Source organism: Sebastes fasciatus, chromosome 24 (genome assembly GCF_043250625.1).
Source record: "Sebastes fasciatus isolate fSebFas1 chromosome 24, fSebFas1.pri, whole genome shotgun sequence".
NCBI classification, from domain to species: domain Eukaryota; kingdom Metazoa; phylum Chordata; class Actinopteri; order Perciformes; family Sebastidae; genus Sebastes; species Sebastes fasciatus.
In genome coordinates, this window is record NC_133818.1 from 4,609,937 (window position 1) to 4,628,313 (window position 18,377).

Consider the following 18,377-nt stretch of genomic DNA (forward strand, 5'->3'; position numbering starts at 1 on the left):
CGGTTTCCCTTTTGAATGATGAATACAGACTACCGCCGCTGTCGGCTGTAGTGTTTGTGGTGTGTTCAAATGCAACTCGTCAGCCAAGACAAAGGCGAGGTGAGGCGACAAAACAGTCGGTGTCCATTGCCGCTAGTTCTTTGATGTCGGGTTGGTGTGTCTGAGCCTTTAATACAATACAACTCCTATGCAAGTTAACGGCATCTTTGCTTAGCCCAACTTATCCTGAAAACAACAATATATGGCATGCCTGGCTGTGAGTGTGGCAACTCTGCTAAAAGCTTTTACTACATTTCCCATAATCCAATTCAACAGTCTCCAGGAAACAGCGGTAAAAGAAAGAGAAGGATGGTTTTTCTGGTCAAGAAAAAGGGAGATTCATGTCACCTTGACTTTTAGCTGCACTGCATTCTGGGTTATTTTAGGTTGAGTCAATAAAGCAGTAGGGCATCTAGTTGCTTTTGAATTCAACTTTTCATTCATAAGAAGGATGTGTTCATTCTGCCTGCATTCGTGCCAGATAAACCCAGCAATGTCACATACTCAACGTCTGAAAAGATCATGCGTAAACTCCTCTGCTGTGTCTGCAGAGAGGGAGAGACGTGGAGGTGATGTAGCTCAGGAGGAGAATCAGGTGGAGGAGGTGAGGACAGCGTGACATTGTGAGGAAAGAGTGATGGTGATGTAACGGAGGAGAACAAAACAGTGTGACTTTGAGAAGTAAGTCAGGGGGTGACGTCTGTGAGACATGGTTTGGTGTTTGTATATTTGTGCTCTTTTGTCAGTTTGGAAGGAGCAGCTGGTCGTGTCTGGCTGCTAACAGTTTCAGGTTGGACAGCTGTGGGGTTTTAACACCTTTTACGTTCTTTTCTCACTTAGATTTCAGTCGTTTCACAGCTAGACAGCGCTGACTTGTGAACATACGAGTTTAATAAAAAGCCAGATATTGTCCAGATAAATTCATCAAACCCCAGGATGGACATGGTCTTCCTATCAGGGGAGGAAAACATGTTATTTGGGTAAAACGTTCAGAGCACTGTGGGAAGTGCATTAGCAGAAAATGAGAATCTCTCCGCCGAGGTTTCATTACACACGGAAAGTATTAACTCCATATATACTGCATATTACCACCATTTATTCACCAAGATCACAGCCTACAAAAGGAGCTGCTAACTGTCTGCAAAGTCCAAAGAATACTGATGATATCATGCTTTATTTTTAGAAATATGGAGGGATTAAGTTTGCCGTACATAATAAATTAACTTCATTTATTAATTTGATTTAATGTGTACCAATGTTGTATTTCCTGTAAAATGCATCTCCCTACAATATCATCTAAAAAAATACAATTACATTAAATAATGAATTGTGTAGATTCAAACAAAGAAATTAAATGTAATAATATTAAAAATGTAGTTAAATTAAACTAAAAATATGAATGATTGAGATAAAAAATAAACTTAAATTAAAATGTAATTAAATTCTAAATTAAATTATACTCTTTATTATTAATTATAATTATAATTATTATTATTAATTATAAAAATGTAATTAAAATATATTAAAAATCAAATTAAGTTAGATTATAAATTAAATTAAAACTTAAGTTCTACTTTAATTTAAAAAACAAAACAAATTAAAATAAACTGAAAATGATACTAAATTAAAAAAATAAATTAATAAAAAATAAATTACGTTTTGCATTATATTTAATTAAAAGAGACAATAAAAAAGATTTCAATAACAAATGTATTAGTTTTATAAAGTCACAAAAACGAAACAAAGTCAAATATTTAGTTAGCAGTTAAGAGCTTCTTTTAGCCTTAATATGTTTTGTGAACTCTGCCCCTGATCTTTCGTATATTTTTTATTTATCACCACACATAAACTCCCGCTGATATGCATATTTAAACACAGATGGTCTCACAGCATCACGATGAATCAAGAGTACAGCCTGCAGCGACTCGGGGTCAGACATCCTCCCACCTTGCGATAAACCATATTCAAACAATAATAATAATACATAATAATAATATTGGTAACAGTGTGCGGTGGTCACAGGAAAAAGACCCTCGATGCTTTACATATTGCGTCACCGCTACCTCCCCATTCAGTCCTTAATTAGATTAAATTAAATATTAAATCCCAGCTATTATAATAATAAAGCAAGCCGGTAAAGATGAATCTCTAAAAGAGGGTTGAGAATGAGAATGAGCTGGATAATCTGATCTTTACCGGTAAATTATTCCTGAGTCTTCAGCTCCTGCAGATGCAAACTCACAGCATGCATAAAAAGCTCTCAATAAAATCTTTTAATCATGTCCCTGAATTTTACTGGAAGCCAGAGGAGCTAGAAAGCTGCATTACTTAGATAAACCTGTGTATTAATGTACCTGGACCTGGAGCTAATGCACAACAAACTGTATCCCTTTGCTTTTTTTTTTGATCCTGCAAACCTCCCTCCTCTGAAGATGTCCATTTCTTTGGTACTTTTTCATTAATAGTCCTTTTGCACACATATTTTGGTGTTTAATAAGCATTTATATTAAATTACTATACTACTATAGACCATCTTGTATCTGTAATTCCTAAAAAGTGTTGCAATCTTTCTCACTATGTACTTACAAACAAGTTTTGCTGTATGTGTAAGAGAAAGCCGGTGACAAATATTAATTTAAAATTGACTTGCAATGCTTCAGAGATGCAAAAATAAAAGATTGCGTTCATTTGCATAGCGGCTAGAATGGCAGCAGATTGTCAGCACTTCAGGCGTCAAATAGATGTGATTTAACAGTACAATGCAGTTAATTCACAGCTCTGCAAACATTTTCTTCCTCACAGCAGGAGAAATGCTGCTTCCACTTGAGTTCACTGACCTTTCTCCTCCCAGTCTTCCTCCAGGCCACATCGCCAACACCTCCTCATTACATTTTCTCCACATGTTACATAAGAGGTGTTGCAGCAACAGCCTCGAACTGTGACCGAGGACGCTATTGTGTGACCGTGCGGAGAGCATCGTTCCTCCACATGTTCTCACTCATATTCACGTCCAAATGTGGAGCATCTCTGTGTTGTTGTTTAACTTGGCGTCTTGACAGCGTGACAGATTGTGTTTGAGCTCGGAGAGAAAAAAGAGATTAAGGGGAGAAAGAAAATAGCAGCTATCGCCGGAGGAGCTGAACAGAAAGACGGTTTGTTGACAACATGACAGCTAAATTACAGCTTTAACGGTAAACTCAGGGTAGTGGATGACTAAATATATCCACAACACCTTTCTGGAGCCTTGCAGGGAGTGACAGAAGGACAGAGGTGGAGGGATGGCCTTCCTGCTCTGGATATGAAACACCGATCCACAGCCTGCTGCGTCCTTCGCTTCCACAGGGAGATAATACTAATGACTAGTCCTGTGGCCTGTGGCTTCTCATTATGGGCTCTGGTTGGGACGGCCTCTATCACACACACACAGATGTATGTATATGTGTGAGTGTGAGGACCTTATTTCACTCCCTAAAGGCGGGGACACACATTTGATCTCAACTGGGTTTCAGTTATCGCCCGATTATGCAGTTTCCCACAGTTTTATGAAGCTTTATAGTCGTATTTAAGCTCATTGTTTTGGTTTTCAGACCAGCAATTTTACTGTTTTGGTTCACCGCTCTCAAAGCTTGATTTACAGTCTACAGTGTTTCAGTTTTGGTGGAATATGACAATAGAATAGAATTTTGTACGGCGCTTTGTAGGCGGACGTTTTACTGGCGTTCGGTAGTCGCTTTCAGTCCAAAATTGTTGAAGCGTAGCTGTGCTGCTGGGCGCTGATGTTGCAATGGAACGAACAATTAACTTTCACTTCTTGGCAAGATACGATCTCTAGAGTTATTTCCTCTCAGGATGGCGCAGAACGTACTAGTAGTTGACCGTTGGCTGTAGTCTTTGAGGTGTGTTTCGAATCTTCTTGGGAAGAACGGGTGCCTCACACAGAGATCCTTTCCTTGACCAACTCCATCTGCATGGAAGCAGCACTAGCAAAAAAACATCTCCGCTGGATACTATCCGCATGCCCGACCACCGCTTGCCCCGCCAAGCCCTCTATGGGCAACTCAGCAACGCAAAACGGGCTGCTGGCGGACTAAAGAGGCGCTACAAGGACTACACTAAAGACCTCCTCAAGCGCTGCAACATAAACCCTACCCATCTGGAACATCTGGCACTTGATAGGTCAGCCTGGCAGGTCACCTGTGCCAGAGCGACCGAACAAATACACCACACCACCCAACAGAGGAGGACCGAAAGGCATGCCCAACGACACCAGTGGGCAGCCAGCATTACAACAACATCTGGGCTCCCTTAACCCATCTGCGGGCGAATGTGTGGCTCACGCATCGGCCTCCACAGCCACATGAAGTGGCTGAACCACCTCCCCCACCACCCAACCCCCTGGAGCAACCGTCATCATCGGACACGATGGACAGCTGAGAAGCAGAAGGTCTCGAATACAATTTGTTGGCCAAGATAAAGGCGATGTGAAAACCCCCACTGTACACTATCGCTCAGTGTGTTTTTGATTCACGATCAATCAGATCAGATAGATCAGTCATGAAACGATGTTGTTGGTTAGCTCTTAGCTGGAGGCTGACATCACCTGGGAGAGTGATATGCAACTTGTTTTGTACCACAATAATGAATTTTTCAACCCAACAGGGCCGGCTGTCCCATTATTAGCTGTTTTATTGAGATTGATGACAAAGTTGGGAAATTGGCGGCTGACATGTTGCGAGGTGTAAATCTAAAGTCGAGCGAGTGTGATGAGAGTACACGAGCTTGGTCTGGGCTTGGATTTACTGCCGGGCCTCCTGGAGGTGCTGTGGGTGTAATTCAAACATGTCTGTAATGGAAATAGCTTCCTTGACAAGCTGCGACTCATTTCCTCTTCTCTCCTCTAACATCCGAGTCAGGCTTCAATAGCTGCTCAGCCCTAATTTAACAGCACAAGAGACTCTCATAGAAGAGAGGCAGGGAACCCCCAGGATGTTAAAATCACCTCCTAACACTTCAAAAAAACCTAAATAATACAAGAAATAATTAAGATTGCAGCTCCTTGAGTTCAAACAAGAGCTGAATATCATGATGAAACCCGACAGGAACCCAGAGCCAAACAATCATCAGAGCCCAAATCTTTTTCCTGACCGCACACGGCACGTTCCTCCAGCTCAAACATCAGATGAATGATGAATAAGTAAATATCACATCCCGAGTAGTGGTCGTATTCAGTATGATATTCACAGTTTCCTGAGGATGTAGAACAACGTGTTGAAATATCTGATTTTGTTTTTAGTTTGACACGATATTCACTTTCTTGCCGAGAGTTAGATGAGATGATTGATACAACTCTCATGTGTATTTTGTAAATGTGAAGCTACAACCTGCAACCAGTTAGCTTAGCTTAGCACAAAGACTGGAAACAGGGGGAAACACCTAGCCTGGTTTTATGGTCAAAAGCAGAGATACAAAATTACCCTGACGTCATCATCGTTGACGTGGGAATTTGTGTATTCGGTTGTGTAATTACACTCTTTATGATTTGCGATGGCATATTTATCGAACATTTTATCTTTGGTTATTTGATGCAGATATGAAGCTTTGTATGCTCATGATGTGTTTTCTATTGTGCATGTAATTGTTTCACGGTATTACATGGGTTTCTGGCAATGTTATGGGTTGGTTTAAGGGATGTCAAGTCGGCTCCGGTCTCTCCATGGATGTATTAAAAACACAGCTCCAGCTTGCTTGAGCGGAGCGGAGTTGTAGTTTCGCAGCATTTATTCACCGACAAATAAACTGAACACACACTGCTACACCTACGTTCACAGCTAGAACGACACCAACAACCTCACACTCACCGCCAACACACACACGGTCTGTTGGAAACTCACTTAAGTTACGCAGACTGTACGTGTGCAGCGGCGATTACGAAGTTTCCGGCAATGATAAAGCTGCTAACGTAGCACAAATACACACACTGTTTGTTGGACACTCGTTAAAGTTATGCCGGGCAGACACACAGCTGACAACCTGCTAAACTAAACTAAATGTGTGGTGGAGACTTTTACTGGGAAAGTGGCTACATGTCCGCAACACTACATGAAGCATCGTTGCTGCTGAGTTAACGCTCCCGGACGGGTGACATATCTGTTGTGCTCCTGCAGCTGGTACACCGCTGCATGCGAGGCACAAATCTTGTTGGTTAACGGTTAATAATCGGTTAACGAGGGTCGGTTATCGGTTAAGAAATTTTTTCAAAATGAGCATCCCTAGTTGGTTTTTATTGAATCAGGCTCTTATTGTGAAACATTTATGCTGAAATTAGCGTGATTAAACTGTTGAATTTATTAAATTAAAGCGATGAAAATATTTACATTATGCCGCATTGACTACCAGCGTTTATTTGACTACTGTGAAGACAAATCTCAACACTCACTGTGCAGACTCTGCAGGCTCTGGTGGAGTGCACTGAAGCATTATCAGTTGTTTATTAATGATTTTCTTGCATCATCATCAGCATTATGGATGCTACACTGACTTTTAAACCATATAATCATCTTTCAGTGGGGTTGGTTTCATTGCTTATATCTGTTTTGACATTCCTATATGCTGCGTGCCCACAGGGTCACTGTTGTAGTGAATTATTCATGGAGCCACTGTGTATTCTTAATGTAAAGCAGAGCTTGTTTATATCAGATTAAGCCGTGGATGAAGGAAACATCCAGGTACTTACATAAGAGACGAAGACAGTGTGTGTGTGTGTCCAATCAGAGCGTGGCGTGGACGAGTGCTTCACGCTGCTCGACTCATCATCCGTGATTGCTAATGAGGTTTGCACAAACAATAGGCGACGTCTTTAGCAGTGACCCACATGAGTAAAACAACATGGATAATGCATTATTCATGAGGATGTTATGTAAAATGTGTGAAGACAGGAAGCAAAGTAGCAGGAGCAGAGTGCTTTCTTCAATCCATGTTTGTTAGTTTTCATTCAGTGCTCCAGTGTTGGGAGTGATGCCACTGGATGTTTATTAATAAAAAAGATGAGGTTCAAGACAAAATGATGCGACTTAAACATAATTACTTTTCAAAAGATCAAGATGATCGACAAGAAAACCGGCAAAAGAACTTTCACTTGGATGTTTTGCTGCTATTTGATTCATGTTTTTTAACTTGATGCGTCCTCCCAGACTGTTCTCACGCACCGTTCATAGCTATACCCACAAAAAGTAATGCACTGTAATTTGCATATATACCACAAAATCATTTCATATTTAATCCACATGTAATAGAAGTATAAAGGAGACTTGGGTGGTATGGAGGACAGAATCTGCCAAAGAAAATAAGGGGTGAAATGCTAAGGGAAAATCATGCAGGAATAAATAAATGCCTAAACACATTAATAAATATATACATTTAAAAATAAATGCAAAATTAAATACATAAATACAAATAAATGCAAAAATAAATAAATAAATTTAGACATTCATAAAAAATAAATGCATAAATAAATAAAAAAGACAATTAAATAAGGTAATTAATACAAAGGCAACAACAGAAATATCAATTTATGTCACATTTGATCAATTAACTAATGAGTACATTTATTTTTAATTTATTACTTTTTCTACTTTTAATGGCATATTTATTTATTTTTTTAGTCATTTATTTATTCATTTATTTTTTATTTTGGCAGGTTCCATCCTCCCAGGAGACCGCTGTCACCCCGTACCATGCTTGAAATCAGAAATCAACGTTGATTTATTTGTCACGTAACTTCTGTAGTTATTTTAACTCAAACCACAATCTTTCTCAAAACTAAGTGGTTTTGTTGCCTAAACCTAATTAGTTTCCTGTGAAGACGGAAGTTTATTTTGAAAAGACTATGCACGTAATGAGCGGACATGTTGCTGGACATTCGTAGGAGAACGATATCATTCAAATCGTTGCATGAGGATCCGCTGATTCCTCCACATGAACCTGTGATGATGTGATGCATATTTTATATTTTTTACTCTTCTTCAATAATGCACATTTAAGCCTGAAAGCTGCCTGTTCTCGTGCAGCAGTGAGTGATTTCCTCCCCTGCAATCAGCATCAAATTCACTCCAAATAAGTTTCAGGAGTTCATCAGGGGGCTAAGAGAGGAGGCACAGCTGCTTCTGGTTCAGTTTGATGAGGACGTTCACAATCTGAAACAAGAATTTAAACTATATACTTACAGAAAGAGCTTGTAGGTAAAGGATATAATCTTTGTTCTGCAGGATGTGGGAGGTGAATTAATGTGACAGCAGGTCTGAAAGGTGTAGCTATGACCTACGTATGATGAGAGACAGCATGAGCATGTGTGTGTGTGTGTGTGTGTGTGTGTGTGTGTGAGGTTACATGCCAGCTAGTATGGCTATTTGTGTGCTGCTGTGAATTTCAAATGTTCCTAGTGGACAGACGGTTGAGTTGAGAGCGATGGCGATGGCGATGGCTAATGAAACGACAGAGTCTGAATCCCCCGTGTAATGGAAATCAGAGAGGGGGGGGTCTTTTTCTTCTCCTGCAGGAGCTGCAGCTGCTTCCTGTTTAGAAGAAGAATAATACCCACAGGAATAACATTCATTATCGTTTGTCTGACCTCTCCTGCTGATTGATGTCGTTTCCAATTTACATTTAGGCAATCAAGTCCTTAGAAGCCACTGGGAGACGGAGATATTGGGATGAAACTCCACATTTCTTGTTCTAGTTAGACACGTGAATCAATGGCAGTTTCATTTAAACACAATGAAGGGACATATTTATATCTTTTTCCATTAGTCTCACTGTCTAGAGAAGAAGAAAAGAGGCATACTATAGGTTTCAATTGTTTCAAAAGTACATGTATTGTCCTTTTTGTAACGCTCAATAAACACATTTCTAAAAAAAAAAAAGAGAAGACACAAATTTAAGTGTCAAAGTTCACAAAATTAACTCAACATGAACGCACTGTCCAAATGTATTTTGTCACTGCGCGCAAATCCAATCTACTCTGACATTTTGAGGTCATATACGTTGCCGGTTTGACTTATAATTTCCAACATAACTCCACTCAACTTGGACCTGAGCAGGAGTCTAGTCGGCCAGAATAACTGAAAACACCTGTGGAGCTGTGAAAATGCATTTGTGGATTGAATGCATGAATGTTTCCTGGAGCTCCACACAATGAAAGCTACTGTTCAAGTTATATAAGGGATATATCTGGGCTTTAGATAGCAATGAGTAAATGTGAGTCATTCAGTCAGAAAACAGTATCTATAGTAACTTCCAAATGACATGAACACAACTTTAGTCCAGTCTACAGTTCATTCAGACATTTTTACATTTCACAAAACAATAATATTAGACTTTATAATCTCAGTTTTCCTTCCTACAGTACAGCAGGTGAGTCTAACGAGCTTAACGAGCTAAATGAGTTCCACCTGTTGCAGCTCTGCAGACTTCTCTCACTGCTTCATGTTTTGGTGTTAAACTCTTTAGTTACACATACAGTAAGTTGACTTTTGCTTTTCTGTTTTAAAGCTCAGTTCGGTTGTTTGTTGAGCTGCTGGTTGTGATTAATGTTTCTGTGTTTGCTCTCTCAGATTCAGAGGTGGTGTACAGGAACCGAGACGGTCACGTCATCAAGTTCAACTTCGCCTCCAACGAGACGGAAGTCATTCTGACCAACAGCACGTTTGTACGTTTTTTTTACCCCTATTTTTAAGCTTTTCTCTTATTATTCTATCAGAATATTATGTTTTTTTATACTACTATATCATTTGTTGTGGCAAAGCAGTGAATTTAAGGAATTTAGACTAAACTTTAAACTCATTTTTCTCATTTTATAGGAGAAAATTAAAAGTTTAGTTACTGCCATTTCAACTTTAAGTTAAACATTTGTTTTGTTTTGCCATTAAATAGAATGTACACAGGCTTGAACGTCCACTACAGTACATAAAACATAATAAAACACATGCTATAAATAGGTAAAACATTTATTAAAAACCTACCACACAAGCTTACATATCACAAGCCCCATATGAACCCATCTGATGCTGTAAAAACTGATAATTTGGGGATATTCTGCTGCTTTATTCTGCAGGATTATTGGTATTTTAGGTACATGCAAGCCTCCTGTGACAATTCCTCAGATTTTAAAGTTGCAAAATGATGAAAATAAGGTGCTCAGATTACCGTAAAAACACATTCAATGCTTTTTAGGAAAACTGCAGAACACCAATGCTCCTAAAGTTATTTTTTCATCTTCTATTCTTTATCAGGGGCTCCACAGAAAAGTCAATAGAGTTGTAGACACGGTATATGTGGGACTAGGCTGGCCAGGCCTCAGCACTATTCTTTAAAAAAGAGATCTTCTTCTCGTCTCGGTGTGGTTGGATCCCCACAGAGGCTGCAGGAAACATGTCAGAGCTGCCGGCAGCGCCTCATCACTCTGCTACCTGCTAGACTCACAATATGATAATATCCTGCTGAGAGGGTTGTGTACTGAGAGCTCGGGCTTTAAGGTCGCTAAATCTGCCCGCCTCACCTCAACTTACCTCGGCACAATCACCAGAAAGAGAGAGAGCCTGCTTGTTATGCAAACAAATCACGGAGTAGTCAGTAAAATGATTTGCTTTTAGAGCACCTTGATGTGAACAAATGTCCGTACTTGTAATCTGATTTTAGTGTAATCCAACCAGAAATGTTTATTAGAAAGCAGGCCACATCATTATTGTTATAATCCTGCTATTCTTTAACACATATACTGTAAATAAACCTTCGCCTTCTCTGTAAAGCATATTTTTTTTTGTAGGAATTTAGCAGTTTAATGGTTGCATAAGGGGATTCGATGAGGATTTTTGGTCCTGTGGTAAGCTTGTCAAACTATGCATATAAAATCAGAAAGCAGAGGTGGCCTCGTAGTTAGGAAGTCCCTGATTTGACCAGCCAAAATATTGTAAACGCCACCAGCTGCAGCAGCCAAACTGAACACTGTCACTGCCTGGCTGCACAGCTTCCATCAGTGAGTCCACTACCAGAACATAGCTGAATTAAGGACTTGTTTAAATGCATTATTGCACAAAAAGAAACACAAGAATATCAGAATTTATGGTTTTTAAAGTCTGACTAATTGTCCTACAGCAAAACAACATTTTTCAAATGTCGTCCATAAAATCTCTGTCCACCTCGTCCTCTCCCAGAAATGTCAGAACGCTCTGTGGCTCCCTCGTGGGTTTATGGCCTTTAGTTTCAAGATTAGTTTTTGCCTGCTGTGTTTTATGTCATTGTCATGGGGATGAACGCTGCAAATATGAACAATGTTAGTTCACACAAAGGAGCAATCATGACCTGTCAAATATAAATCACTTCATGTAGAGATTCACTTCTTCTTCTTCTCGTGTTTCATGTTCGCAATTTGCAAACAGTTTGTTGACTTTTGCTCTAGCGCCACCAGCTGTTTGACATTTTGGATGGATTGCGATGATATTTGGTCATAAAATATTATCAGCCTCAGCTGCACTTTGTGTTTAGTGCAAATGTTATCATGCTTACAGGCTTGGCGTCACTCTGAACATGTTAAAAACTTGATTCTCCTGCTAAAGAATCTCGTTAATGTTTTAAAACGGCCTAATAATTGTTACGTCTAAGTAGCTAATGAATATTTGCATATAGAGCTGCAACGATTAATCGATTAGTTGTCAACTATTAAATTAATCGCCAGCTATTTTGATCATCAATTAATCGTTTTTTTTAAGAAAAAGAAAAGTCTAAATTCTCTGATTGCAGCTTCTTAAATGTGAATATTTTCTGGTTTCTTTACTCCTCTATGACAGTAAACTGAATATCTTTGAGTTGTGGACAAAACAAGACATTTGAGGACGTCATCTTGGACTTTTTCACTATTTTCTGACATTTTATAGACCAAACAACTAATCGATTGATTGAGAAAATAATTAATAGATAATGAAAATAATCATTAGTTGCAGCCCTACTTGCATATTTGTTCATCATTTACTTCTTAATTGCATCACCAATAGCATACATCTTTTCTGTCTTACTTTTATGGTCCTTTTAATAACGTCTCAGCCACCGCAGTCATTGCCTCTATTACAATCCCGCCATAGGCGAAAGGCTTTTAGGATGTAGATGTGCCACTTAATGAAGACTCTGTTGCTGCGTTGGCTTTCTCTTTTCGTCAGTGTGTTTAACAGAGACTGTTGTCCTTTAAACATTGTTGTCAGCTCCTTTACCTTCTGTCCCGTCCCATGAAAAGTTTTGGTGAAGTGGAGCTTGACGTTACATCTTTTATCGACCGACACGCTGACACCGCAAATGAGATGCACACAATTGTCATTCACATTCGTAAAAATGAAACTTGGTTACCCATTCCTCATGAAAATAGTTAGGTTAGGTTTACAAAGTGACTTAGTGTTATCAAATGTATGTACATATCCTTTGAACCTTTAGAGTCTGATGTCACCTACTGTTGCTTTCCACTCATCACATCAGTTTCTTTTGTGTAACTGTCACTATACTGTACGTCTTCAGACAAGTCTGAAAAGAAAAGTGTTAAGTCTGAAACATCTTCTACGGTTCAGCTGTTTTCTTGTCTCTGTTTTGTTAGGTGGCCTTCAAGGTGGTGAAGTACTCGCTCTCTGCAGATCTGAAGTACGCGCTCTTCGCTTACGATGTCAAACAGGTGAGTTTCAAATGAAAACGCATCTTCTTTACACTAAAGATCACAAAAGCGTTGTTGTTTTTCTGATATGCGACCACACAAGCTGTGATTGGAGTTGTGGATCGCCCCCGATATTACCAGCCGTCCCTTCTCGCCTGTTGTTTATTTCCTTGTTATTTACACCGTGCTCCTGTGCAGCACCCGAGGGAGCTGTCACTCACTTATTTGCATGTTCAAACAAACCCACACCCACACAAGCTCTGTGCGTGTATCTTCACGTTTGTGATGTGCTTGTTTTTATTGGTATTTATGCTCTTTTGTTGTCTGAAGAGCACTTTGCTGCTCTCTTGTTTCTTAAAATTTGAATTGACTTGAATTGAAAAGATTAGCTTTGATGGTTTTTGGATAATTCAGAGTCGGAGGCACCGAAACACAAATACTTCACACTGCACACAAACAGTGAACAGGTGTGGGTTTATTTGTTGTGCTTCTGTTTATACATGTGTGGCTTCATGCATTTTCATTTTGTGTTAACATTGAGTCACCCACAGTGAGGCTCTCCTCTCAGTCAAGGTCTCCTCCATTGATTTCTAGATTTGTTTGCAAACAGATGCATGCAGGCTCCGGTTCAGAAACCAGAGGAGGACGTCTGTGTCCTGCAGTATATTCTGTAATATCAAAACCACACCTTGGTTTAAGCCTCTCAACGTATGTTGTCTCAAATGCATGTGTTTGATAAACCTTCTGTATGTATAGAATTAACATTTCACTTCTCTTCTGCATAAGTGATTGCACTCCAGTTTTATTCGTTGCCAGGGCAACGTCACAATGCCCTTGAGGTATGAGCACCACAACGTCCTGAGATTTTTAGTTGCTCTCTTTCATTATGGGTCGAGGGAAATCAGCTGTGAGGGAAACAAGGTGAAGGAAAATGGGTTTTTTTTGGTCCCCAAAACGTGATTTAAAATCCCAAAGTTACTATAAATATGTCTGATTTTGTGTATAAAATGATTCATAAGACATGTTTCCATTTAATGTAATAGAGTCTATAATTCAGTGTAACATCGTGTAGATTTCAGATACAGAATAGGCAATATGATACCGTCAGACAAAGTGGGATATTTTTCAATCTCAAAGCTTCTTTTGGGAAATAAAATAGCCACACTGGATGTTAAGGAGTTGAGTAAAAGTCAGGCTTTTAGAGTCGTTATCCTTTTGAGAAATGAAACCTGTTTCACACAACGTTAAGCAAGAATGAACAGCACACTCAGGTCATCGTATCGAAACACTCATGTACCAGGGCATGCATTCGCCTGGAAAAGATGTTGACCTTGTACGTTTCTGAAAACCAAGAATATGTTGAATGTGTGAGAGGCAAGAATTATCAAGTTGCATTGTGGGAAGTGTAGGATAGAGTTCTTTTGGAGTTCGAGTCATGTTAGTGAACTAAACGTCACGATATCTCAACCTCTGCTGCATCAATTTCTTTTTATTTTAATTTAATCTGTCTCTTGCAAGTACCCCAACTTTATTGAAGTTCACTGGAAAAGGACTTTATTAGAGACTTTACTTGTGACTTGACACCGCAGACACAAACACAAACTTAGTTAAAATGTATTCTGACGTAGCAATTAGACCTTAAATACATAAATTATACTTGTTTTGCCTTTATCGCAGTTATGTATTAACTGAATAAAGAAGATTGTTTTGTAATAAATGGTGCAAAAACCCTGTTAAATTTTCTTGTTATTTCGCTGCTCGTGTTGGTGATTAGCTGCTCCAGTGACTTTGTTTCCTCGTGTTCATGTCTTCAGCTTCATATTTCTTGTTGTTTTCTTGACTTAAGATAATGACTAACATTGCCACGACGTGTCATTGCATTTTGTGATGAGCTGAACTCTCGTTGCAGATGTACAGATATTCATACACGGCGTCTTACATCGTGTACAACATCTACACCAGGTAAGCCGCTTGTGTTTTCTCTGCCTGCTCACGGTGGCATTCAGAAACAGATGGTGGTTGTTAATGTACTGTGTTTTTATATATATACATTTAATATATGTGTGTTGTGTAACAGGGAGGTATGGGAGCTAAACCCTCCGGAGGTTCACAACGCTGTGCTCCAACATGCAGCTTGGGGAAGACGAGAACAACAGCTGGTAAGGCTGTTTGTTTATGTGATCCATTCCTTCTATTGCTTCACCATCTTTGTCTCTCCTCGCTGCCTTTTTATAAATTCCTGCAGCCTCGTCTCTCCAGAGGGATTTCTTCTTCTTCTTTTACAGTATTGGCTCTGTTTACATTCACACTCTGCTGTCTGCCGGTTTTCAGTCTGCTCTGCCTCTGACCTAATTCCAGCTGTTTTACATGCATCTTATACACATGAGTGAGGACTTCTGACTCATTAGTTGAGCCAGTAAAGTGCAGGTGACACAGGTCATTCTCATAATCATCACTAGAGAGGATGAGACTTGGAAGAAGACGACAGTGTTTAACACATCCGCTTTATTCCAAAATCGTTTGTGCAACATGTTCCCAACTCCAATCTTTCTTTTACCAGATTACCCCTCTTTTAGTTAGTGTGCAGCATGAAGATTGTATCCTAAGGGAACGAGAATTGTAATGACTTTACTTACTTTAGTGTGGTAGCTTTAGCTGTTTATACAATTATTTTTATTCTGCTATTTCCATGTTTGGGCTGCTTTTATGTGTCTAGTTCACATTGGATAATTGAAAGTATTCATTCATATTCATTCTGCTAATACAGGATACCTTTTATGATAAATGTTTTATTTGATGCCACCAGCATTTGCATGATGTGTCTTTAGGTATGCAGCAGTATGACAGAAAGTTTCCCAACTCCAAATGTCTGCTGTGTGACTAATGAATATTCAGAACAGAGCTGGGGAAAATAAATAAATCCAACAACAACAAAAAACTGAATTCAGGAGGACTCAGGATATTGGTGAACCTGCAGGATGTGTCGGGCTGATCCTGTTTGTATTTGCAAATGCAAATATTAAAACACTGATGGGAGAGAAAGAACAAACACACACGTTCTGCCGCTCGGTGAGATAAAAAAAACAGGAGATTTAATATGAAAAAACAAAATCTCATCAGAGAGGAAATCAAAAAGAAAAACACAGAAAGAACTTGCTGCCACAACTAATGAAATAAATTTAAATGTTGGATGATGCATGAGTACCTTCATTATCTCCTCTTCCTCTTCAGATCTACGTCTTTGAGAATAACATCTACTACCAGTCAGACGTGAAGAGCAACTCTCTGAGAATCACCTCCTCTGGGATGGAAGGAGTCGTCTTCAACGGACTGGCCGACTGGCTGTATGAAGGTGTGTTAACTGATTTGAGGCATAAAAATGTATTCAGATTTACCATTTTTCCACTAGTTTTATTCCTAATATATATATTTAAGTTACTGCTAATGTAAACCAAATATTTCATACTGCTGCTGCTGCTTCACATTAAAAGCATTCAGCTGGCAAAATACTTGCTGGCTTTTATTGTGAAGAAGCCACAGGAAACACAATGTATGTAAGGCCTTGACACACCGGGGGCGCGAAACGACACGAAAATGCAAACTACTGCCTTTGTCTAGGTCAAAAGGAGTAATAAAGTTTGCCGCCTTGGTTCAGGCTACGTTGTTGTTTCATAAATATAGATGCAACGCACAACGTGATTGGTTGATGCTTTATACACGGTGCGAGAGCTCAGAAAATCAACCATCTGTGTGTGAAAGTATTCATGAAATATACAACAGTTCAAATTAATCGCATGGAAAAAAACACCTGTGTTTAAACCATAGACTGTATATAAAGATGGACAATAATCAGTCTTTCTCCCCTTTTTATTCTACGTCATTACATTGCAGTCAGTGCAGACTACACGGCGTGAAAATGACACGCCTAAAGCAAGAACGGCGGTCTTATTACACGCTTTTACCTTGAGCATTGACGTGTCATTCACACGCCTTTTGGTGCGATCTTAAATTGGCTCCCCATTGACGAACTACAGCATTAAAAAGCTCTTACATGTATTCATTAGTGAGAAAAACAGAATAATATAATAATAATAAGCCATTCTGCATAACGAGTACTTTAACTTTTAATACTTTAAGTACGTTTTGCTGTTTTAATTAATTAAGTAAAGCATCTGAGTACTTCTTCCCCCACTAGTAGTCGTAATAATCATGCAACAAGTCGTTTCTTTGATGAATCTCTCAATGATGATAAAAAGCAAGTTTATAAATTCCCGTTTGGAAGCGTTTTGGTGATTTAGTGGTGGAGGATGTCGTTTTGAGTACTCTGTGCATCTTCAGTTCAGCTGTTTAAAATGTTTCAAAGATTTGTCTTTTGCTTTTAAAAGAATTGCAGCAGAGCCGAGTAGACGAACTCAGCAGAACGGCGATGAAAAATCAACAACAAGCCTCTACTCGATCCATTAAGTCGCCGTGTAAATAAACTCAGTAATGTGGTGATGGTCTTTGCACAAACACAGACTGGGGCAGATGGGGAACATCATAGAATCACTCCTGTTTGTAGATTTACTGCGAGCTGTGTGTGTTTTATCTTTTTGATTTGCATTTACTTTAGACTGTAACCATTTGGCTGATGTTTGTCAGTGGAGGAAAGAGCAGAATGAGTACAATTTCACCAATAATATGAGCAACCAGACAGTTTTTTCCCTTAAACTATCTGTTTATTTACATGAAAAGCAAGAAAAAAGGACAAACTGTGACACAAGTGTTGATTAATTGCATATTTTTCTTGTCAGAGGAGATTCTGCGTTCCCACTTGGCTCACTGGTGGTCGCCTGACGGAGAGCGACTGGCTTTCCTCACCATCAACGACACCCTGGTACCCAACATGGTTCTGCCACAGTTCACCGGCAACACCTACCCTAAAGGACAGCAGTACCCATATCCCATGGTAAGTCTGCTGCAGGTGGGTTGTGGGCCTCGCTGGCAGCCAAATGCAGGAAAATTTGAGGTTTTCTGAAGGGACTCTGGTGCTCGGAAACACTACCGCTGTTGTTCACAGGGGCCGCCAAAATCAACACAAAATTAAAGTTCCTCGTAGTAGCGTTAAAGAAAAAAAGAAATTTGTTTTGAGTTGTTTCTTGCCTTTATTCTGACTTGTTTACCTGCTTATATTTTAAGAATTTCTGTTATTTATAGTAGTTTAATTGTCTTTGTGCTCTTTATATTGTTTATTCGGCAGACAGTAGATGGCAGCTTTACAGTATTTTGCCTTAGAAACAAACTAATACTCCCAATATTAAGCTGAATTGTTTGTAAAATTAAAGGGTCCATAGTTTCTGAATAATTTCCCAAGTTTTCTGAAACGTTCCCGATTAAAAGATCTGTAATTTAGGAGTAATTATAAAAAAGGAGACAGTGTTCAATTGGTTTATTTCCAATTTATTTGGGTCTAAATTGAGTTTTTTCTTTCAAAGAGACACTTTTTATTTTGATCAATAGAACCAAATTACATAGTTCTTTCATGGAAAACTTCAACGCAAAATTAGAAATAAATTAATTTGTACCTATAAAATGAAGTGCCACTGCTTTTTCCTGCTTTTACGAAAAAAGAAGAGATGAAAACTAAGACATGCTCTGTGAAAGTGCAAAGAGT

General features: G+C 39.1%; 1 protein-coding gene across 5 annotated transcripts in view; it reads left to right on the forward strand.

Annotated features, from left to right (window-relative positions):
• Positions 1–18,377, forward strand: part of LOC141763134 (inactive dipeptidyl peptidase 10-like) — a 55,508-nt gene that overhangs the window by 22,650 nt on the left and 14,481 nt on the right. For 3 of the 5 annotated variants that reach the window (XM_074627491.1, XM_074627488.1, XM_074627489.1), the window contains exons 4-9: positions 9,648–9,742; positions 12,671–12,745; positions 14,634–14,686; positions 14,802–14,883; positions 15,956–16,076; positions 17,518–17,672. In XM_074627491.1, coding sequence (XP_074483592.1) covers positions 9,648–9,742; positions 12,671–12,745; positions 14,634–14,686; positions 14,802–14,883; positions 15,956–16,076; positions 17,518–17,672 — 581 coding nt within the window. Of the gene's footprint in view, positions 1–8,205; positions 8,277–9,275; positions 9,448–9,647; positions 9,743–12,670; positions 12,746–14,633; positions 14,687–14,801; positions 14,884–15,955; positions 16,077–17,517; positions 17,673–18,377 lie in introns of those variants that run through there. The other 2 variants (XM_074627492.1, XM_074627493.1) reach the window with 2 other exon arrangements.